Genomic DNA, 25,139 nt, shown 5'->3' on the forward strand with positions numbered 1-25,139 from the left:
CACAGTTATTTCTGGTCTGCAGTCTTGTTTGAGTTGAAATAAAGCCTTGTCTACTAACATACTTCTTTTGGGGGGGGGGGGAGGGGGGGGGGGTGTCTCAGTTTGTTTGTATTGTAGATCTAATTGCTTTCTCATGTTGTTGCAGTCGGGTTGGAGGTACAGAACCTAACCGACCCTGTGTATGTCATGTTTCGATCTCCCATGATCCATCACTTCAGTGATTCTCCCCAGCCTGTATGGTGGGATGGATTGGGAGGTTGGAACCAGGATGGATGCCAGTTGTCTCACTTTCTTCCTGGCCTGTTAGTATTCCAGTGTAATCGCCTTGGATATTTTGGCCTGTTACAAAAGATTGACCCATTGTATGATCCCAGTGGCAGGTAAGTCCTTTCTGTTATGTAGAGAAATACCAGTAGGTAACATAAGTCTATATATCAGAAATATTTTAAAATCCATTCTTACTTGTATCTAGCTTTATATGTAAATTTAGAGATACTTTTCAGACCTTTAGAATTGTGACTTGGAAAGCTTTCAGAGAATAACATTTTTGCAGTTTATAAAGTATTGGAACATGCCTGTTCATGCTCATTGAGAACACAATTATTTTCACAAACAGCTCATTAGACATGGAACTATAAACAGAGAGGAGTTGATATGTTTTATTCAAACAATATAAGTATTACTAGAAGTTAATAAAATGACTTGTCTGTTTTTAATTAATGCTTACACTTTTCTAGAGCAGAATAATACACGTTACAGAAACAGATGGAGATCAGAGTCTTAAGTAGGTAAGATCCCAGAATGAATGCTGTTAACATATGTTAAGTCAAGCTGGCTAAAAGAAAACATAAGAGTAGAAGAACATACTAGACACGCATGAAGTAGACTAGCAGTATTAGTCGTCTTCACCAGGGTTATTTTAATTTTTTTGATTGATGTCGGACATTGCATGGAATAATGAAATGAATCAGTACATGTGGATGATATTTACTGTTCCATTTGAGAGTTTTAATTATTGAAATTAATTTTTGTGTCATTAATATCACGTAAGGTTTCAACTGCAGTAATCATCATCTTGTTTGTATTTCCCAATTACATTGGTCTGTATTTTTACATTGTTTCCTCCACTTCAGACGATCCATAGCATCTCTTGGATTAAGTGGGTGAAGTGTATGTCATCCCTCACCTTGACCAGCCACTGCGTTTGTGGTTGTCCTCAAGACCAGCAAACTCTGAAAGATGGTCTTTACAACTGAGGTATCACGCTTCGAAGTACAATCCCGTACCATCGTAGATGGGATTACCCCATTTTATCTGCATTTGGAAAAACCTTGAATTTCTCACACGTATGGTCTAGTCAAGTCAAGGCAATGGACCATTGCAATATATTCATTTCTATTGCATGGAGTACCTGTTCTTGTTTTGGTGCTGTAGACCAGCATACGGTTCCATAAGTTGTACCAGTCTGATCTCGGACCAGTAGACTTCAGGCGGGGGCCGATGACCTTAGATGTTAGGCCCCTCTAAACAACAAGCATCATCATCAGACTTAGGTACAATATGATTTCTTGGGGATCATTTCATTTATGTGGCACTAACTTGTGTCTTGACACGGCAGCTGTGGTACAGTCAGCTACCAGGTATTTAAACCAGGTTACCTTGAACCCCACTAAGCATACTGTACGTTTGTCACATTCCAGGTACTCCATCTGTTTTAACTTCATTCTAAATTGTTCACACCGGATCTTCCACTCTTCTGTTTGCTGTTTGTGGCCTTTGCATGTTCCATATGCTAACAGAACATCATCAGCATATATCATCCACAAATTTCTCGTCTGGATGTCATTTGTGATGGCATTTATACAGGCTATGAAAAGCAATGTGGACAAGGCTAATCCTGTCAACATATAATTCAGGGACGTTGTATTATCCCATTACCACCCAAATGAGGTCATGTGATATCATGTGAAATATCTCTTCCAAATTAAGAAGGCCTTGTAAATTGTCTTCCTTTCCTCATGGTGTCTCTCCATCAGTAGGTAAAATGCATAATTAAGAGGAGTACGTGGGAAGCGGTATAGTATCTAAACGACAGGATCATTATATCAACAATTTAGTTTGAGAAAGGAACAAGGAGCTATTTTCAAATATATGACGTACAAACTGGAAACAAGAAGACTGGGGTTTGTGAAAAAAAGAAGAAAATTGTATAAAAGATAGAGAAGATCTGAGGTAAAAAAAAGGAAGACAACAGAACTTTGTGAGTGAAGCATGATAGCCTTATAGTTGCTGGCTTCTCAAGTTTGAATCCTGGACTCTGCATTCAAAAGTCGTGTCATTGTGGTTCAGATTCCACGTAACACTGGAGGTCTTGTAGTTATGATCACGACACCAACATTCACGTAAAATGACGGCTGGTTTAATCATGGGAGCCCCTGGATATAGTAGTAAGAATCAAGAAGAAATCATGCTAATTGATTTTTATTTTGACAAATACAACTCTAATTGCCATAGAAAAATACTGCTTATTTCTTATTGGAGAATTTTTATGTTCATTAGAGAACTGTGTCATCACTGATTATGTAAGAAGGACAGTGGAACCTTGATTCTCTGTTTTTGGAGGGTCGCCAGAAAAAAAAACGTACAACACGGGAAAATGGAAAGTGCGGGAAAGAATGAACCATCAACAATTTGGCTAAACATCACAAAAATGAAATATGTGTAATTATAATCTTACAGACACTCCTAAACCAAACCAAATCAAACCAAACTACAGCCCCAATGGGCCTTCCGCCTACGAAGCGACCGCTGCTCAGTCCGAAGGCCCAGTGTGACGAATCCTCTGGGCCGTTATTCCTGGCTCTGTAAACCAGGATCGCCATCTCACCATTTGTTAGCTCCTCAATTAAAGGTAATCTTAGAATGAGTGAACCTGGAATCAGCCCTCATATCCAGGTAAAAATGCCTGACCTGGCCGGGAGTCGAACCCGGGCCCTCCGGGTGAGAGGCAGGCAAATTAGACCATGGGGCTCGCTCCAAACATTAATTACCGGTACGTGACTTAAAAATCTCGAAACTTTACATCAGGGGCGGCTTTTCAGGTAAAGTAGGTGAAGTGCCACTTCACCATTTATTTTTACCAGAATTAATTTTTTTTTAAATATATTTTTCTTATGACATTTGTTGGTTTTACGGAAAGAAAATGTTTTTTGTACAGCGTTTGAAGCACCAAGAGCTTGCATCACTTGATGAGAACCAGGGGAACTCATGAAAGTGCCGGCTGTCGGCCACAGTACGGCGCATGAGATTGAGTGAAGACGAGAGATTCCGCAGCTGGCTCTACCTCCCAAGTGCTCCCTCATTCCGCTTGGCCTTGGCAGTTGCCATGACAACAGTGACCTCACTCGCATACTTTCCTCGTAGTGGAATGTGCAAGTGAAGTTGCCGGAAGATCGGAATGTTTTGTCTTCCCTGCGTTATCCTGTGTGAAGTACGAGTACTTGCGCATCGTGGTTCATTTGTAGTGTTGTGCTGTTTTATTTAAACATGTATCCTGTTTATGACATAGTGTGTATTTTATTAGAAACACCATTTTTACTTTGGAGAAACAAAGATCAGAATGAAGTTCTACGTTTCGGTCGCCCTACTGAATCACTGTAAATTTGTGCTACAAAAAAAGTGAAACATACCGGTAAATCTTACACTCTCAGTTTCAAACAATCATGGTTTAAGAAATTTCCATGGTTGTGCTCCTCTCCACCTGTACAGAAGTTGTTTTGTTGGCCCTGCTTGTTTTTTAGCGATAAAAATAACGTTTGGTATAAAGAAAGATTTTCAGCTCTTTTGAACATAACACGTTCTTTACATAAGCACTGAGACTCTGCAGAACATATAAAATGCCAGCTAGATTTGAAGACTTTGGAAAGAAATCAAAATAGGATCTCTGATGCCCTGAAGGAAAATCCTAGACTGTATATTGTACAGTTAAGTGAAAATGTACGTTTAAATAGGCTTTCCCTTCAGTTGGTAATTGATGCGGTGCTCTATTTAAGTAAGCAAGAACTAGCTTTTCGTGGTCATGATGAAACATTAAATTCAATAAATCGTGGTAATTTTAAGGAATTTCTGGTATCAAGGAGCCCTGCAGAAATACAAAACCAGTATCCTAAGATAAAAAGTGTATTTAGTGGCGAATCAACGAGTATACAAAATGAGTTAATCGAGTGCATTTCAGAATACATCGAATTTTGTAAAAACAGAATTGACAAGTGCTGATTTTTTTTTTCTTTTCTTTCTGTTCAGGTGGACGATACGACAGATATCGCACAGGTGTCTCAGTGTTCTGTAATTGTGAAGTTTGTTAATGCTGACAGGGCTATAGTGGAATGTTTCTTAGGTTTCCATGGTGTAAGGCTGACAGATCCTCAGATGCTTTGTTTGCTTTATTGGACAAATCTTGGGACCATTCGATTACGAGCGCAAATTAGTAGGTCAGTGTTACAATGGTGCTAGCGTGATGTCTGGCCATTTAAATGAACTCCAGAGAAAGATGAAAGAGAAAGCTCCTCTTGCAGTATTTGTACACTGTTTGGCGCACCGATTAAATTTGGTCTTACAACAGAGTTGTAAAACAATACGAAAGTGTCGTATATTTTTTTCATCAGTTTCTGGAATACCATCCTTTGCCCATCACTCGACGAAGAGAACTTACGCCATTTCTGCTGTATTGGGGCCACGCAATCCAACCGTGACTCCTGTCCGCTGGAGTTCGAACTCAAAATTATTGAGTGTAATTGCGGATGACTGGGGAAAGCTGAAAGAAGTTTTCGAAAATAGATTTACCAGTGAACAGTCTGGTGACAAATGTATTCTACTTGCTAGAGTCTTTCTTCCTGACATGAACAGTTTTGAATTCATTTTTCTGGCAGTAGGGTTTCTTGACATTTTTTATTTAACTGATATTCTTTATGATATTTTGCAAAAGAAGTCATTGGATGTGAACTATTGTATATCAAAAATAAGAACAACTAGTGATCTTCTAAGAAACAAGAGGACCGATGAGCATTTTATAATTATATTTGAAAAGGCCAGCAAAATGACGGATATGCGCAAATCCGAGAGTATAGCACCCTTACTCAGGATGAATGTGTTCAGATGTATCGAGTTTTATATTTTGAAATTTTGGATAACATTTTGATGGAAACTGATGAGAGATTTTACGACTGTGAAAAAACTAAATTTGTTTGCTTAGCCGATAACACAAAATTTGAAGAATACAACACGTGCTTTGAACGTCATTGGCGGTTTTCACTATGTGTCACACACATTTTACCTGGCACATGTTTCCTGTAAAACTTAGTTTCTCAAGTTTTTCGCTCCCCTCTTAACTATTTGTGATGGTGACTCAATGGAAACTGACTGTCAATTTTAATTTTTAGCACAGTGATGTCGTCCTGTTTTTTGAATTATAACACACTGCAATTTGTAGACTAAGAGGTCCACAACCTCGCCATAATCACTTATTGTTTGTTTCCGTCATGTCTTATTTGTTTTCATTCTTACGCCATTTCTGCTGTATTGGGGCCACGCAATCCATCAATTATGTAAATAACTTTAACCTTTTTTTCACTGAAGATGGCTCAAACTAGTTGAAACATGTTTGACTATTATTACTCCATCTAATGATGGAGATATGTATGTATTGAATAGAAGGACATTTTAAATTTTGTTTGTAAAGTGAAAACCATCAATACGGAATGATTCTAATATCTTGTAATTATTGTCCTTCCCATGAGCTCGGTTTTTCACAATGTCAACAGAAAGATTTCGTTTTACATCGAAAAGATTTTCAAAATATTCCTTCTACCTGTCCAGTGATTCCCTGGGGTCTAGTATGAGGTCACCTGATTTATCCAAAACACTATGGACTGGTTGCAGAAACAGTGTTTAGACTATGTCTACGGTTAAACAACATCGTAAGTATGGCTGCTGCATTGCAAAGATGTTATTTATGACTTTGACACTGTCTAAAACCAATGTTCAATCAGCGTTGTTTAAACTCTGCCGAGAACACTGTTTAACCTCAAATGTGAGGAGTACCGGGCAAGTTGGCCGTGCGGTTAGGGGCGCACAACTGTGAGCTTGCATCCGGGAGATAGTGGGTTCGAACCCCACTGTGAACAGCCCTGAAGATTGTTTTCCGTGGTTTCCCGTGTTCAAATCAGGCAAATGCTGGGGCTGTACCTAATTAAGGCCATGGCCCCCGTGGGGGTTTTCTTGCCTGTTCCCCTATCGGGTGCGTCCCAGGTGGCAAATAGGGGGCCCTCCAGACTTGTCTGGAGAGTCTGAGGGAAATAAAATACCCTCTTGCGGACCAAAAATATGTATTGCCAGAAAACATCATGAGGCAGTGTGATTGTTACTAGTCCAAGCCAAGGCTTGGAAGTGGAAACCTCACCCACATATGCTAGAGAAGCATCCATGTTACCTCCGCACGGGTGATACGGTGGTTCAGGTGAAGTGGGTGCTGGTGATTGAGGTGAAAGCTCACTGTGGTGTGCTGGAACCAACACATCACTTTGCCCTATGTAGCCTGAACGAGCCGCGGGTTTGGAACAGGACAAACCCAACCTAGGGCGAACCCATGGCTGTGAACTCAGTCATGGTAATGCCAAGTGGGAACCATGTGAGTTGGTCTACTGAAGGTGGAACAAACCTGGTCGGGTTCGGGCCAGGGGCGGACTGCTGGATGGACAGTTGAGGGGCGTGGTGCCTGCTACGGAGAGCCTGAGTTGCGGGAGGACAATGTCTGGTGGAATGCCTCATCATGGATGGTGAGAACGCTGCTGAGGACCCTAGAAGGGACAAAAACTGTACATCATATGAAACCATGGACATTCCAAATGAACCACCTAAACAGATACCAAGGGAAGCTATGAAAGCTCCAGTAGAGCAGGTCCAGCGGCAGGCCCAAGAGGAGAATATGGAGACAGAACTCCCAGTAGGGCAGACTGAATTCAAATCTGAAGAACAAACAGAAGAAGCAACAAAAAAGCAGACTTCTGGACAAAGAGAAACAGGAGATTTCACTGAGAAAGACCTGAAGATATTGGCATCGAAACTAAATAGGATGCATATAGATAGACCACCTCGCACAAGTGCCTACTACTACAGTGACTCTATATGTACAGTGTGGCCAAGGCCAGTCTAGCTGCCACGTTTTAGCCAAGTACTCAGTCAGCTGATACATGAAGGAGATTGATATTATTATTATTTCAATAAAGAATAGATTAGGTCAATGTTTTAAGATGTTATTTATTTTGCTTATGCTGTATGTATATAGGCCTATCAGTATTTGTTATATTCAGAGTCTGACTACCTGACATAAGACTTCAAAATTGAGTTATACGTGGTATAGGCCTACAAGTCGCAATTATTGAAGTGGTTAGAAATTCTGTGTTGGTAGCTGGGCCAATCATAACATTTATATTATAATACATGTGGCATAAAATAGTACAGTAATAATTGTCTCAAATAATGTATGTAATGACTGTAAAGTTAGCCTACATTTAATTTTTTTCTCTTTGCTTTACGTCGCACCAACACAGATAAATCTTATGGCGACGATGGGACAGGAAAGGCCTAGGAATGGGAAGGAAACGGCGTGGCCTTAATTAAGGTATAGCCACAACATTTGCCTGGTGTGAAGATGGGAAACCACTGAAAACCATTTTCAGGACTGCCGACAGTGGTGTTCAAACCCACTATCTCCCGGATGCAAGCTCACATCTGCGCGCCCCTAACCGCATGGCCAACTCGTCCGGTCATTTCAATTTAAAAAAAATTATAACATTACCATATATCAGGTTACATGGTTTTACATATCAGAATATACAACACAGTATCATAAAACTATACATAGAAATGTACTTTTTACATATGACTTATCAATATGTATATAATCTGAACACACGCAGAAGATAGAAAATAATATGACTAGTTAACCGATGGGTAGACAAAATCGTATTACCTAGCTCCATATTTATGTTAACGTAATATAAGTTAACATAATATACTGTAGCATTTTACTCGTGGCACTAATAGAAATAATAGCGAAAACCTGCTACTCTTTAGTGGCGAAAACAAGCAACTGCCGTGGTCCCCAGGTTGTGTATAGTGCTCCTTTAATGATGGTTACGGTTTGATCCCCATAATGAGGAATTAAATATTAGTATCACTATACAACAGGCCTATAGTTTGACAAAATACTCCTTGTTGCTCGGTGAAAACAAACATTTTTCCTGGTCCCGGTGTACTTGTATTCAGGACTCAATATTCGGCCACCTGCTGTTCGATTTCCGTGATATGCGACTAATTCTGTGCCCCGGTTCCGTTAGTACTGGTAGATATGTCCTATATTTTAAACATTAATTGATTTGCTACTATCGGTTTTGCTAATGCATTGTTATCAATACCTTCTTCTTTTTCTACCGCTCTTCCCACAACTGTAGTGTTGTGGATGGGAACTGCGTCACACATGTGGATTTGGTCCTTTTTAACGGCCGGATTCTATTCCTGACGCAAATCGTATATGGAGGGATGTAATCACTATTGCGTGTTTCTGTGGTGATTTGTAGTGTGGTATGTTGTCTGAGTATGAAGAGGAGAGTGTTGGGACAAACGCAAACACCCAGTCCCCAAGCCCGAGCTATTAAAATACCCCACCCTGCCGGGAATTGAACCCAGGACACTCTGAACCGAAGGGCAGTACGCTGACCATTCAACCTCAGAGTCAAACTATTATTGTTATCATTATAATGTATGGGAATCAACTTGATGCTAGGCGGCACTTATAACCACGTCCTTTAATAGATGAATAGCCATAAAAATTTGAATTTGAGAATATATCAATCATAATACCTCGTACAGTGAAAATGAATAAGACTTACAGTGAATGATCGGGAGTGACCTTTTCTGTAAGTTTTGTTAAGTAGCCTACAAGTTTCAGATAAAACAGATATTTATGGGGATACTTGAAAATTTGTGAAAAATAATATAATCGTGAAAATCTCTGTTATTTTCCTTACACGGTAACATCGCACAAAACGTAAAATGTCGAAAATTATATTCTAAACAACTTTTCTTATGTACAAGTGTTCGATACGGCGAATATTAACGAAGAAATCTGACATTTTTTGCCTTGGCCTCTGTAAAATTACTGACCCTTTGTGTTATTATTGTTACCATTATAATGCACGAAACAACTCTACTTGCTGTTGGGGCGTCTTCTAACGTGCTGAAAACAAGCAATTGCCTAATTTCATTTTAAAAACCTTTCCTGATCTGTTTCTGCAACCATAAGCATAACAGCCTGGCGTAATTTTCTTCAAAACTCAGACCTCAGAAATACGTAAATTCACAAACATTTCTTAACTAATAGTACTAAATAATCTTCCGTGTTTAATAAGAACATATTTTTGGTGTATTAAGGTTAAAACAGGTAGCCTGTACTTTGCTGAAATTGTATAAAGAGTGATCTTACCCTGTGCTGAATACATACGTTTAAATCAGCTGACGGGACATTTGGCTAAAACATGGCGGAGCCAATCAGAATGAAGCACTTGTTGGCCACACTGTACATATAGAGTCACTGTACCTACTACAAGGAAAATAAGAAGGTGAGGAAAGAAGTCAAGATAGCGGCTGGGACTTGGGTGGAGAAGAAGCCAAGGAACAGGGATCAGTGAGACGCTATGCCAATGACTACGCCCAAAAGGCCAAGGTCGAAGGAAAGCATGCCATCAAGTTTGGCTACAAAACCACCCTCCAAGAAACAGAACGAAGAAAAAGTCATGTCTTTTTCAGAAAGACTATCCTCAGTTATGGTCGCAATAATACCTAACACCTTTCCAGGTGGAAAACTCAAGGAGGAATACATGACTGAATTGTCGTCTGCTTTGATAGAACAAATGAAGCCGCTGTCAGACAGATGTCTGCCAGGCTTCCTTGAGCCACCAAGGCTGGAAAGTGGAGCTATGGTACTGATCTATGCAAATCCAGAAAAAAAAACGTTGGCTGGAACAGACAGTGCTGAACACGACCAAGGTCATCACCAAGTACCCACCTCCTTTTGACAAGATGAAAGTGGAGGATGTTCTTGTCAGAATCAGTCAGCACGATACCAAACTTCTAACACAAGAGTGGAGAGTGGTGAATGCCACTTCAATCAACAAGACAAGAAGGACAGGCATTTTAGCCCTTGGTGAAAGAGACTTTGAAGAGCTCAAAAAGAGAAGCCTTAAGGCTAAGCTCGGACTTGGGTAGATCATGTTTCAGGTCTTCAGGTGAAAAACGAAACCCAATGTTGATAAAGATGGTGCTGAAGGTCCTTCAGAACAATCTTTTGCATAAAAAGCAGCTGTGGCCAATTTCGCCAGGAAGTTCATGTCCAGGGCTATTGACGTGGCCCTTATTCAAGAGCCTTTTGTCGTCAAGGGCAGAGTAGCAGGACTGGCAGAGGGCAGCATGAACTGCAATGCAGAGGTGAATCTTTACTAGAGTTTATTATTGGAACTGAGTTGACGATACTAAACCTAGGAAACAAGCCTACATTTATAAATAAAAATCATTGGGAGGTAATAGACATTACATTAAGCACTACGCATATTGCAAACTTTATTAAAGACTGGAAGGTGCTGGAGGAACTATCATTGGCAGACCACCAGCACATCCAGTTTGCAATAGATGTGAGACTATGTGGGATTGAGATGTACAGAGACTCCAAAAGAACTAACAGGGACAGATACAGAGAAGTTCTAGGGAAGGCTGTACAAAAAATTCCAGCTAACGTGAGAGGACAGAAAGAATTGGATGAGGCAGTGGAACTATTAGAAGAGGCCATTATAGACTCATTCCATGACAACTGTCCTCTCAAAGAAAAGAAAACTGAGCTCGATAGCTGCAGTCACTTAAATGCGGCCAGTATCCACTTTTCGGGAGATAGTGGGTTTGAACCCTACTGTCAGCAGCCCTGTAAATGGTTTTCCGTGGTTTCCCATTTTCACACCAGACAAATGCTGGGGCTGTACCTTACTTAATTCCATGGGCGCTTCCTTCCCACTCCTAGCCCTTTCTTGTCCCATCCTCGCCATAAGACCTATCTGTGTCGGTGCGACGTTAAACAACTTGTAAAAAAAAGTTTAAAAAAAAGAAAAGGAAAACACCAAAAAAAGTAAAGTGGTGGAACAACAAACTAGCCAAAATGAAAAAAGAGGTTAGGATGTTGTATAGAATATCATCTAGAAATTGTATGTGGAACGTATATCATAGGAAACTCACTAAGTATAACCTAGAGATACGGAAAGCAAAAAGAAAATCTTGGAGACTGTTCTGTGAGACAGTGGAATCACACACTGAAACAGCAAGGCTCCAGAAAGTTCTGAGAGCAACCCAGATAAATCAAGTGGGGACACTGGAGAAACCAGATGGGTCATTTACTCATGCAGGGAGGGACAGGCTGGAGATACTAATGGCGTGTCACATTCCTGAGGCTAAAGAGATGCCAGAAGAAGAAACGATTGGAACAGAGACCAGAGCTCGAAGAGCAGACTGGAACTGTGCCAACAGAATAATAAAACACAACCATGTAAAATGGGCAATCGACACTTTTCATCCTATAAAGGCTCCGGGGATGGATGAGATACATCCGATACTCCTACAAGGACGGGAGATACTCGTCAGTGCCCTGACGGACTTTTTCAGAGCTAGTCTAGCTTTAGGGTACATGCCGAATTTGCTTGGAAGAGCAAATTATGCCGAAGCCAAAGCATACAGACCATTATGTTTAACCTCCTTCATACTGAAAACAATGGAGAAAATTCTGGATAAATATATCAGAAGAACGGTACGACTGAACTCAACGTAATTAAAAATAGGAGAGGATTTCCACCAATCAATACTTATTTATTGTATATATTAAACTACAGGACCGGTTTCGACCTCATATTCAAGGTCATCTTCAGCTGAACCATACATACATATTTATATAATGAAGCTTTGATTAAGATTGTGGTGTTGAAGGAATGCCATATTATGATGATGATGATGATGTACATTTAGTCACATACAAATGGGGCACGTCTTAGCGTGAACTGGCGTATATGTCATTCTGTACAATATAGCAACTGTATGTCTAAAATGTTGAAGGTCTTAAAACTAGTGTATAAAACATGTCTTTACCTAAACTAACTTATATAAATGTACAAGATAAAAACAATATATAAAAACACTTCATGCATATGAACATTCGTTCTTGCTTGGTGGTCAATACATCGACTAACTTCCGTATTTAAGTCTTATTCACAGTTGTACACTTCAGCTACTATTCTTGGAGTTTGTAAAATTGCATGGATAAAAGTTTTGTCTTCCTGTGCGTATGTGAGATAAAACACTTTCAATATTTTTTTAAAAAGGTGCCAAATGTATGGATGAAATTCAAGTAAAATATGTTCAGCTCTGCTGTGTGTGTTGCCCTTTTATTAGAACCAATTCATGTTGTCTTTTTGGCGTCCGTAAATTTGGATGACATTGGTTTCAAAGTAGTGGCTCCTTTCCCATTTGTAGCTGTGCAATGATGTTATGTTTATCTGTGGAAGATAAGATTGAGTTATAAGTGATGTTGTGTGGAGGAATGTCTAAGGGTTATGTGTGTGAATTGGAATATGTACTTACTGTTGTTGGTGTAGCTGAGTTGTGTTTGACATGCGAGCTTGTAATGTACTACTTCGTGTTCTTCTTGGGCTTATACTAGCTGCTGTGAGGGGAAGGGAAGGAGGGGTAGGGAGAGTTGTTGTTGTGGGGGTAGGGATGGAGCTGGGTGTGTTGTTTGGTGTTTTTCTGTTGCGTGTTGCGTTCTGTTTATCGATTAACTTAAGGTAAGGGTTTTTTAGGGCAGGGATAACTGTGTTGAAGATGATGTTAGTTTTTTCTGTGATTTCATTTATGTTGTAATTTGGATTGGTGTACTGATCTAGAGTGATGTAAAATTCTTCTGTTATGTTGAGCAGGGGGCCTTTGGGGTTTATGTTTAGGATTTGCATATCGTTATCGATGTTTCTAAAACTGTGCTTATAGTCTGCGACATGTTGTCCTATTGAGGAAAAATGATTGTGTTTCACTGCGTTTATGTGTTCGTTATATCGGGTTAGGAAGTTTCTACCGGTACGTCCGATATAGCTGGTCTCGCAGTTATTACATTTGATACGGTATACCCCTGAGTGGTTGTATTTGTTGTTGCTGTTGATTGTCCTGACATTGTGTATGATGTTGGTACTATTGTGTGTAGTTCTGAATGCTATTCTTAGGTTATGTTTTTTAAAAATGTTAGTTATGGGGTATATGTGTACATTATTGAAAGTGAATAGTGCATAATCTTTCTTGGGTTCGTTTACTTTTGTTAGTTTGGTTTTGGGTTGGGATTTTATTTTGTGAATGATTTTGTTAACCATTTCTTTCTTGAATCCATTGTTTTTAGCTATGTCATGAATTAATTGTAATTCTTTGTTTAGATCTTCTTTTGTTAACGGTATATTGAATGCTCTGTGTATCATGCTATAGTAGGCTGCTCTTTTGTGTATGTTGGGGTGAACGGAATCCATTTTAATTGTATTTGAGGTATGCGTGGGTTTTCTGTATATTCTGTAAGAAAGGTGGTCATCATGTCTAGTTGTCGTTATGTCCAGGTAGTTCAGTTTGTGATTGTTTTCGGATTCCATGGTAAATTTTATATGGGAATCTATTGTATTGAGTTTATCTAATATATCAGTTTCATTTGTGGACCTATTGTCAAGGATGATAAAGATATCATCAACAAATCTACACCAAAAAAATATATGGTCTATCTTGTTGATGAATGTGTGCTCTAAATAGTCTATGTAAATTTCAGCAATTATACCAGAAGCGGAAGATCCCATTGGTAAACCCTGTTGCTGATAGATAGTATCATGGAATTTAAAGTAGTTGTTACTAATGGCAAAATTAAGTTGTTTTTTTTTTTGGCTATTTGTTTTACGTCGCACCGACACAGATAGGTCTTTGGCGACGATGGGATAGGAAAGGCCTAGGAAGTGGAAGGAAGCGGCTGTGGCCTTAATTAAGGTACAGCCCCGGCATTTGCCTGGTGTGAAAATGGGAAACCACGGAAAACCATCTTCAGGGCTGCCGACAGTGGGGCTCGAACCCACTATCTCCCGATTACTGGATACTGGCCGCACTTAAGCGACTGCAGCTATCGAGCTCGGTAATTAAGTAATTTAATGAACTCTTCTATTTCCAAAGTGCTTAGATTGCTATGACTTTTTAGGTTAGATTCAATGATTTCTATTGTTCTAGATCAGTACACCAATCCAAATTACAACATAAATGAAATCACAGAAAAAACTAACATCATCTTCAATACAGTTATCCCCGCCCTAAAAAAACCCTTACCTTAAGTTAATCGATAAACAGAATGCAACACGCAACAGAAAAACACCAAACAACACACCCAGCTCCATCCCTACCCCCACAACAACAACTCTCCCTACCCCTCCTTCCCTTCCCCTCACAGCAGCTAGTATAAGCCCAAGAAGAACACGACGTAGTACATTACAAGCTCGCATGTCAAACACAACTCAGCTACACCAACAACAGTAAGTACATATTCCAATTCACACACATAACCCTTAGACATTCCTCCACACAACATCACTTATAACTCAATCTTTACCCCCTGCGTGTGGGGGACGCACATGTAGAATACACACACGGTATCCCCTGCCTGTCGTAAGAGGCGATTAGAAGGGGCGACCAAGGGCTGACTGAATTAGAACCATGAAACTAATTTTGAAACGTACCATCACGCGGGGACCACCATAGGTTGCCTGTACTTGCGAGTAGCACCCCTAAATTTGGTACGAAATAGGTTTGTGATTAGTAGCAGTAAAAGCCTGGCCTGGTGGATTCCAGTACCCGTGCGTCGTACCCATGAGAGCAACACCGCGGGTCTGGGCGTAGCCTGTGAGTTGTACCACTATATGAGCAGCACCGTGGGTCTGCGTTGCCTGTGATTAGTACCCACTATGTGAGGAACACCACGGGAATACCGGCGCCTGTGTTTAGTACACCTAGGTGGGGAACCTTCTCGGTTTGCGTTGACTCTGAGTTGGGCCATTGTGTGAGACACACCATTGGTCTGCGTTACTTGTACGTATTGCAATACTTGTGAGTAGTACCATCTTTTGTGGAACACCGTGAGTCTTCGCTACTTCTGATTAATACCCCAACATGACACATACCATGGTTCTATTTTAGTCGCGACATGTACCATTCTGTGGGGCCTTAGACGTGGATTTTGCACCCCCTTTAGACACCAAGCATCATTGTGCTTTATAAGTGGTTCCTTGGTCGGTAATAATGTTATTTTTGATCTGTATTAAGTCCGATCCACTGGTTTTTGTTTGTTTGTTTTGTGTTTTGTTGAGTTCCTGTCCATCCATTCATTCTTCATGCCATATTTTATTTTTATTTTGGTCAGTGGATGCCTTTGCAATTTTTGTTCTTTCATTTCGTACCATTAGGGGCCGATGACCTTTGATGTTAGGCCCCTTAAAACAACAAGCATCATCATCATCATCATCATCATAACTCAATCTTATCTTCCACAGATAAACATAACATCATTGCACAGCTACAAATGGAAAAGGAGCCACTACTTTGAAACCAATGTCATCCAAATTTACGGACGCCAAAAAGACAACATGAATTGGTTCTAATAAAAGGGCAACACACACAGCAGAGCTGAACATATTTTACTTGAATTTCATCCATACATTTGGCACCTTTTTAAAAAAATATTGAAAGTGTTTTATCTCACATACGCACAGGAAGACAAAACTTTTATCCATGCAATTTTACAAACTCCAAGAATAGCAGCTGAAGTGTACAACTGTGAATAAGACTTAAATACGGAAGTTAGTCGATGTATTGACCACCAAGCAAGAACGAATGTTCATATGCATGAAGTGTTTTTATATATTGTTTTTATCTTGTACATATATATAAGTTAGTTTAGGTAAAGACATGTTTTATACACTAGTGTTAAGACCTTCAACATTTTAGACATACAGTTGCTATATTGTACAGAATGACATATACGCCAGTTCACGCTAAGACGTGCCCCATTTGTATGTGACTAAATGTACATCATCATCATCATATGGCATTCCTTCAACACCACAATCTTAATCAAAGCTTCATTATATAAATATGTATGTATGGTTCAGCTGAAGATGACCTTGAACATGAGGTCGAAACCGGTCCTGTAGTTTAATATATACAATAAATAAGTATTGATTGGTGGAAATCCTCTCCTATTTTTAATTGTGCAATTGTCAATACGGAAATGAAGATTATAGATTACGATATCGTAGCCAACCAGGCAAAATGGAACGCATATAGATTTCGAAACTTAAAGATCAAACTAACGAATGCGATTAAGAGCATTGTTTATCTGAAGGAATGTCTAAAAAATGACCTAACACCTAAATTCCTGAGAAAATATAACAATAAACACAGGCACACCAAACAAACTCATAATACGCAAAAAAGAACAAACAAAATCTGGCTGAAAGAAGAAATAAAGTTTTTATACCGTAAAAAACAACATCTTAACAACGAACTATACTGAATACATTTAAAGGCATCTAACGAGTTACCACATAGCTATTGGGATGATTTTCAGCAGATCACGACAGAAAAAATCAGGAACTTAGCCACCAAAAAACAGAATACACTAAATAAGAAGTTAGAAGCACTTAAACAACCATCCAAACCAAACCCAAAAACCGAAACTCCAAACACGAACTCTCCTACCTTTCCCAATGAAATCACTGAACACAAATTCCACCCACCCGTAAAAAATCTCACAAATACGTCTTTTAAAGAAATGGAAACTGTTATCTTGAGCAAGGGACCCAAGCACAATTGGGGTAACACATCAACTTTCCAGAACATTACAACTACTATCACCGAAATAGAAAACGCCATACAGAAAATCCCACATGAGCTACGAGACGAAGTCAGATATGATATTAAAAAAAGGCTCCCACAATATATTGACAAAATTCACAGTAACTCCCAAAATAATAAATCAACCAATAAAGTACAAATAAACAAACTCAAAGATAAGATAAAACAGAATAATCTACTAATAACGAAAGCCGATAAGGGCAATACCACAGTTATTATCGACAAAGACCAATACATATTGAAAACCAAAGAATGTTTTCAAGATAACACTTTCCTCATCAAACGTAAAGACCCGACCAATAACATACAAAGGAACCTCAAAACCTTATTAAAAAATACACACTTTCTTTTAACAGAAGTAGAATCCTCTAAACTTATAGCAATGAATCCTCAAATACCTACTGCTAAAGCTTATCCCAAAATACACAAAGAACATATTCCAATGAGACCTATTATTAACTACAGAGCAAGCCCAACCTATAAACTTTCGCAATTTATTCAACGATTTCTCAAAAAGCACTACGTATTCTTAGCTAATAAAACAGTACGGAACTCAATAGAATTTTGTAATAGGACAAAAGGATTAAAGATAGAACCATATCACAAACTCGCATCATTTGACATAATAAACATGTACCCGAACATTCCCACAAAACGAACAATAGAAAATCATTGAATCTAACCTAAAAAGTCATAGCAATCTAAGCACTTTGGAAATAGAAGAGTTCATTAAATTACTTAATTTTGCCATTAGTAACAACTACTTTAAATTCCATGATACTATCTATCAGCAACAGGGTTTACCAATGGGATCTCCCGCTTCTGGTATAATTGCCGAAATTTACATAGACTATTTAGAGCACACATTCATCAACAAGATAGACCATATATTTTTTTGGTGTAGATTTGTTGATGATATCTTTATCATCCTCGACAATAGGTCCACAAATGAAACTGATATATTAGATAAACTCAATACAATAGATTCCCATATAAAATTTACCATGGAATCCAAAAACAATCACAAACTGAACTACCTGGACATAACGACAACTAGACATGATGACCACCTTTCTTACAGAATATATAGAAAACCCACGCATACCTCAAATACAATTAAAATGGATTCCGTTCACCCCAACATACACAAAAGAGCAGCCTACTATAGCATGATACACAGAGCATTCAATATACCGTTAACAAAAGAAGATCTAAACAAAGAATTACAATTAATTCATGACATAGCTAAAAACAATGGATTCAAGAAAGAAATGGTTAACAAAATCATTCACAAAATAAAATCCCAACCCAAAACCAAACTAACAAAAGTAAACGAACCCAAGAAAGATTATGCACTATTCACTTTCAATAATGTACACATATACCCCATAACTAACATTTTTAAAAAACATAACCTAAGAATAGCATTCAGAACTACACACAATAGTACCAACATCATACACAGTGTCAGGACAATCAACAGCAACAACAAATACAACCACTCAGGGGTATACCGTATCAAATGTAATAACTGCGAGACCAGCTATATCGGACGTACCGGTAGAAACTTCCTAACCCGATATAACGAACACATAAACGCAGTGAAACACAATCATTTTTCCTCAATAGGACAACATGTCGCAGACTATAAGCACAGTTTTAGAAACATCGATAACGATATGCAAATCCTAAACATAAACCCCAAAGGCCCCCTGCTCAACATAACAGAAGAATTTTACATCACTCTAGATCAGTACACCAATCCAAATTACAACATAAATGAAATCACAGAAAAAACTAACATCATCTTCAATACAGTTATCCCCGCCCTAAAAAACCCTTACCTTAAGTTAATCGATAAACAGAACGCAACACGCAACAGAAAAACACCAAACAACACACCCAGCTCCATCCCTACCCCCACAACAACAACTCTCTCTACCCCTCCTTCCCTTCCCCTCACAGCAGCTAGTATAAGCCCAAGAAGAACACGAAGTAGTACATTACAAGCTCGCATGTCAAACACAACTCAGCTACACCAACAACAGTAAGTACATATTCCAATTCACACACATAACCCTTAGACATTCCTCTACACAACATCACTTATAACTCAATCTTATCTTCCACAGATAAACATAACATCATTGCACAGCTACAAATGGGAAAGGAGCCACTACTTTGAAACCAATGTCATCCAAATTTACGGACGCCAAAAAGACAACATGAATTGGTTCTAATAAAAGGGCAACACACGCAGCAGAGCTGAACATATTTTACTTGAATTTCATCCATACATTTGGCACCTTTTTAAAAAAATATTGAAAGTGTTTTATCTCACATACGCACAGGAAGACAAAACTTTTATCCATGCAATTTTACAAACTCCAAGAATAGCAGCTGAAGTGTACAACTGTGAATAAGACTTAAATACGGAAGTTAGTCGATGTATTGACCACCAAGCAAGAACGAATGTTCATATCCATGAAGTGTTTTTATATATTATTTTTATCTTGTACATATATATAAGTTAGTTTAGGTAAAGACATGTTTTATACACTAGTTTTAAGACCTTCAACATTTTAGACATACAGTTGCTATATTGTACAGAATGACATATACGCCAGTTCACGCTAAGGCGTGCCCCATTTGTATGTGACTAAATGTACATCATCATCATCATATGGCATTCCTTCAACACCACAATCTTAATCAAAGCTTCATTATATAAATATGTATGTATGGTTCAGCTGAAGATGACCTTGAAAATGAGGTCGAAACCGGTCCTGTAGTTTAATATATACAATAAATAAGTATTGATTGGTGGAAATCCTCTCCTATTTTTAATTGTGCAATTGTCAGTACGGAAATGAAGATTATAGATTACGATGAACTCAACGTTACATGAAAATCAGTTTGCATATAGACCTGGGCAGATCCACTGAAGTAGCACTCCACCAGTTGGTTTGTAAACTAGAGGAGAGCCTAGAATATAAAGAAATTGCACCGGCGGCATTTCTAGATATAGAAGGAGCCTTCAGCAATACAACCTATGACTCTGTGATCAAAGCATTGGAAAAGAGCAAGGTGAGTAAAACAGTCGTCAAATGGATTAAATCCATGTTAGACGGAAGGAAGATAAAAGCAACCCCGTTTGAAGAAACACTGATGGTTAGGGTCACCCGAGGCTGTGCTCAGGGAGGTGTTCTTTCGCCTCTGCTGTGGAACGTCGTGGTGAACAAAATCATAGCTATGCTCAATGAACAGGGTTTTTATACACAAGGATATGCAGATGACCTAGTGATTGTGGTATGAGGTAAGGTGATGAGTGTTATCCAGGACCTCATGCAAAGATCACTTAATCACTTAACCTTGTGGAGAACTGGTGTTGGGAAGAACAACTATCAGTCAACCCAAACAAGATAACTCTTGACCCTTTTACAAGAAGGAGAAAATTAGAGAGAAAGAGATCACTGAAGCTATTTGGACAAGATATATATATATATATATATATATATATATATATATATGGAAGAATAGGCACTGCACCTAGGTGTAGTGTTAGATAAAAATCTAACCTGAAATCCACATATAGAAAGAAACATAACCCGGGCCAAGAACTTGCTGTATGCATGTAAAAGAGACCTCGGGAAGACATGGTGCCTAAGACTATCAATGCTAATGTGGATACACACAATGATCATTAGACCGTTCATGTCCTATGCTGTAATCATCTGGTGGCAGAAAGTAAGCCAAGGAAAAGTCAGCAGTAGATTGGATAGCCTACAGAGAATGGTATGCATAGCCATAACTGGGGCTATGAAAACTACGTCGACAGAAGCCTTGTAATTTCATAAAAGGACAACTAGAATGAGTTCATATAGATTGGCACAATCAGAGTGCTGGAATGCACAAAGACCCAATCTAGGACTGTAAAATTAACAGTGTAATAACAGAGGAAGTTCTACACATGCCTTCTGATCGTGTGATACAAAAGTACAACTTTGAAAAACTGTTTGAGACCCAGATAATAAAAAAAGAAGACTGGTTGTATCTACAAATGGAATACTGAAAAAGAAGATATAGTTTGGTGGACTGATGGCTCAAAGACTGCGGATGGCACAGGAGGAGGGATCAACAGGGGAAGACCTGAGAGATCAATCCAGATGAGCCTGGGCAAACACACTACATTATTTCAAGCTGAAGTGATAGCTATCACAATATGTCTTGAAGAAAATCTGAAAATGAACTATAGGAATAAGAACATTTTCATTTTTACAGACAACCAAGCGGCCATTAAGGCACTAGAAACACATTGTCAAAATAGTATGGGTACCAGGCCATGCAGGTATAGAAGGAAATGAAAAGGCAGATAAACTGGCCAGGAAAGGGGCAGAAACATATTTTGTAGGCCCAGAACCTGTATGGGGGATTTGCTATGGACAAGCCCGACATTACATAGGAAAATGGGTACAAAAGAAACAAATGGAGAACTGGAAAAATACTCCAGGATGCAGGCTTGCAAAGAAACTGATAAAAGGACCATAAAAGAAGCTTACTAAAGAACTGTAGAAACTCAGCAGAGAAAATATAAGATGGGTAGTAGGACTGTTGAGCCGGCCCCGTGGTGTAGGGGTAGCGTACCTGCCTCTTACCTGGAGGCCCCGGGTTTGATTCCCGGCCAGGTCAGGGATTTTTACCTGGACCTGAGGGCTGGTTCGAGGTCCACTCAGCCTACGTGATTAGAATTGAGGAGCTATCTGACGGTGAGATGGCGGCCCCGGTCTAGAAAGCCAAGAATAACGGCCGAGAGGATTCGTCGTGCTGACCACACGACACCTCGTAATCTGCAGGCCTTCGGGCTGCGCAGCGGTCGCTTGGTAGGCCAAGGCCCTTCAAGGGTTGTAGTGCCATGGGGTTTGGTTTGGTTTGGTTTTTAGTAGGACTGTTGACAGGACACTGCCATGTGAAAAAAAAAAGTGCATTTTACAATGGAATCTGAAAATGATAGGACTTTCAATTATTTAGATTTAACAGTTACTAGAAATTCTGGTCATTTTGATTTTCAAATTTTCAGAAAAGCTACTCAAACAGATACTATTATAAGAAATGACTCCAATCATCCAGGTCAACATAAAAAGTTAACATTTTACAGTTTAATTAATAGAGCTATGAACATACCTATGTCTGAGAAGAATCATAATAGAGAGATAAATATAATCCATCAAATTGCTCGTAGCAACGGATATTCCAAAATATTTATTAATAGAATGATAAATAAAGTGAAAAATGAACCGAAAACAACTTTAATTAAAGAGCGAAAAGAGAAAAATAAATTTGCAGTTCTAACTTTTCGAAATAAGCATTCTTATAACTGGCTAAAATTTTTAGGGAAAAGAACATGTATATTTAATAAATCAGGAATTTACAAATTAACATGCCAAACATGTAAACAAGGATACATAGGACAGTCTGGTTAGAAGTTTGGCTATAAGGTACAAAGAACATGTTAATGCGGTTAAACATAAAAGATATTTGGCAATGGGAGAACATATGATTGAAATGAATCATAAATTTACAGACATTTCCAGTAACATGAAATTATTACATTCGGCCAAAAAGGGAAAATTAATGAATGTTTTGGAAAATTTAGAAATTTACCTTACACAAAAAAATAATTTTGAAACAAGTTTAAATGAGAGAAGTGCAGAAGATAACCCACTGTATAGACTAGCATATGATCATTTAAGGAGCAAAAAGAAGAAAAGAAGAAAAACTTGAAGATCCTAAATTTATATAGTATTGTCATTCAGTTCAACCAAAATTTTATGTATTGATCATTTTTATAATATTTCTTTTTACTCTTTGATATGGTGTATTAGGACAATACTTCTTTAAATTGTAAAACAAAAGATTGTGTGATATTGTTTTGTTCTTTGATCTGACCACTGAGGAAGGGAATGGTTGAGATTTCCTGAAACATGTTTGGTTTAATAAATAGTTTTTCTTTCATTTAATGAGTGTATTGATCAGGGCGGATTCAAATAAACTATTTTAAATAGTTATATTGTACATTCAAAGCAGTTTTATCAAATAATGAAAGAAGAAAACCCAGGTGTCATCAAGATATGTTTCGACATGCAACAGAATCAACTAATTCCGAAGTTATCTGTTAGTGCGGTTTTCTATGCTAGACAAGTGTGGTTATACAATCTCTGCATCATGATTCACTCAAAAGAGCCGAGAAAGGAAGACATATTTTTCTATACTTGGCTAGAAACAGAATCCTCAAGAGGTTGCAACCAAGTTGCTTCGGCTTTATTGGACTTCATTTTTAACCTAGAAATGAAATGGTCTATGGCTTTTAGTGCCGGGAGTGTCCGAGGACATGTTCGGCTCGCCAGGTGCGGGTCTTTCGATTTGACTCCCGTAGGTGACCTGCGCATCGTGATGAGGATGAAATGATGATGAAGACGACACATACATCCAGCTCCCGTGCCAGAGAAATTAACCAATGATTGTTAAAATTCCCGACCCTGCTGGGAATCGAACCTGGGACCCCTGTGACCAAAGCCCAGCACGCTAACCATTTAGCCATGGAGCCAAACGTTAACCTAGGAAAGAAACTGCACAAAGATGGCCCTACCATGATACATTTATTCTCAGACTCTTGTAGCAGCCAAAACAAAAACAGTGTCATCCTAGCCACACTTGCTGCTTTCTTGGAAAAAAGCACATTATCAATAATATTCTCCATTTCTTCCCTATTCGGGGAGACAGCCACATGGCTCCAGGCAGAGTGTTCGGTAGAATTGAGAAATCTTACAGGAGACGGGAAAACATACTGTCTCCCAAACAATACTATGATATCTTAGAGAAGCATGGCACCCTTAAAATTCTGACCAGGGACTGGGAAATCAAAGATCTAAAAGAGAGTTCACAGAAGGTACTACGAACTAGGTTGCCATTTAGAATGAACAGCCAACATGTTATCACATATAATAAGAGACATAAGACATAAGAGAGTCTCCGTATCAGTACAGGATACCTACTTTGCATACCCAGTGGAAGTTGAAGTTCTGAAAATGAAATCCAACCATGAAGCATTGCTAAAATACTCTGTTTTACCAAAGAAAAATATGGTGAGCAAAGAAAAGAAGGATGTTCAAGCTTTCCTGGAATTTTTTGAAGTACTGGATGATGCTGTGGATTTCTACAGGGTCGTGTTAGAAGACAAGTAACAGCCTTCTGATGGCTATGTGTTTTGATGAGTTCTTAAATTTAATTTAACCTGTGTGTTATTAACATGTTCATTCATTACAGTAGGATTGATAATATAGGTTAATACCTTATTTTGTTTTATGTTACATTGCTTGATTCTAAGCATTTTAGAATCTAATAGTATTATGTAATCTTACAATACCAAGTAGCCTATATTATAAAATGTATAACAATGTAGCTCAAAAATCAATAAATATTCAAAAAATATTATTCACAAAATAACAAAAATAAAAATAAGTGAATAATTCCATAAACAAAAGTTTATCATTCAGTTAGAGTATTAATGTGATGTTCCATTTTATTATTATTAAATGAAAAGCGCACAATGTGCAAAAACAGTTTTTGTACAGATGGTCAACTATGCTAATGCCATTCTTATTATTGAGGTTGTCCTCATTTTGCAGTTTTGTGCATGGTATCTTTCACAATGATCGTTGCACAGGTTACATATACAGTCTTCGTTCGGCTGGTGGAAGTTTTTGGTTTGGCAGAATCTGTGGTGAAATCCATGAGTGGCGTAACGTGTAATTACGTGCCGTAGCTCGTAATTTGCTTGCTTCCATTCTTCCGTCATTATAGCGTCCGTGGAATAGAAGTTGGACCAAATAGCATTCCTTTTCTCGTTTAAATTTTGGCGCGCATTCTCGTAGGGCTTGGTGTTTATAGACAAACTGTGTTTTGATATCGTCAATGAAATAGTTCTCCTTGGTTAGAACATACGTTAACCTTGAAGGGGCTGACTTCCCCATGCCTAGTATTCTCTTGAGATATCGGGCCTTGACTTTTTCTATTGT

General features: G+C 38.6%; 1 protein-coding gene across 1 annotated transcript in view; it reads left to right on the forward strand.

Moving 5' to 3' along the window:
- Window positions 1–25,139, forward strand: part of Remo (Remoulade) — a 254,558-nt gene that overhangs the window by 158,436 nt on the left and 70,983 nt on the right. Inside the window, exon 15 of the mRNA XM_067135523.2 lies at window positions 146–380. Coding sequence (XP_066991624.2) covers window positions 146–380 — 235 coding nt within the window. The remainder of the gene's footprint in view (window positions 1–145; window positions 381–25,139) is intronic.

The sequence above is a fragment of the Anabrus simplex genome, chromosome 1 (genome assembly GCF_040414725.1).
Source record: "Anabrus simplex isolate iqAnaSimp1 chromosome 1, ASM4041472v1, whole genome shotgun sequence".
Lineage (NCBI taxonomy): Eukaryota > Metazoa > Arthropoda > Insecta > Orthoptera > Tettigoniidae > Anabrus > Anabrus simplex.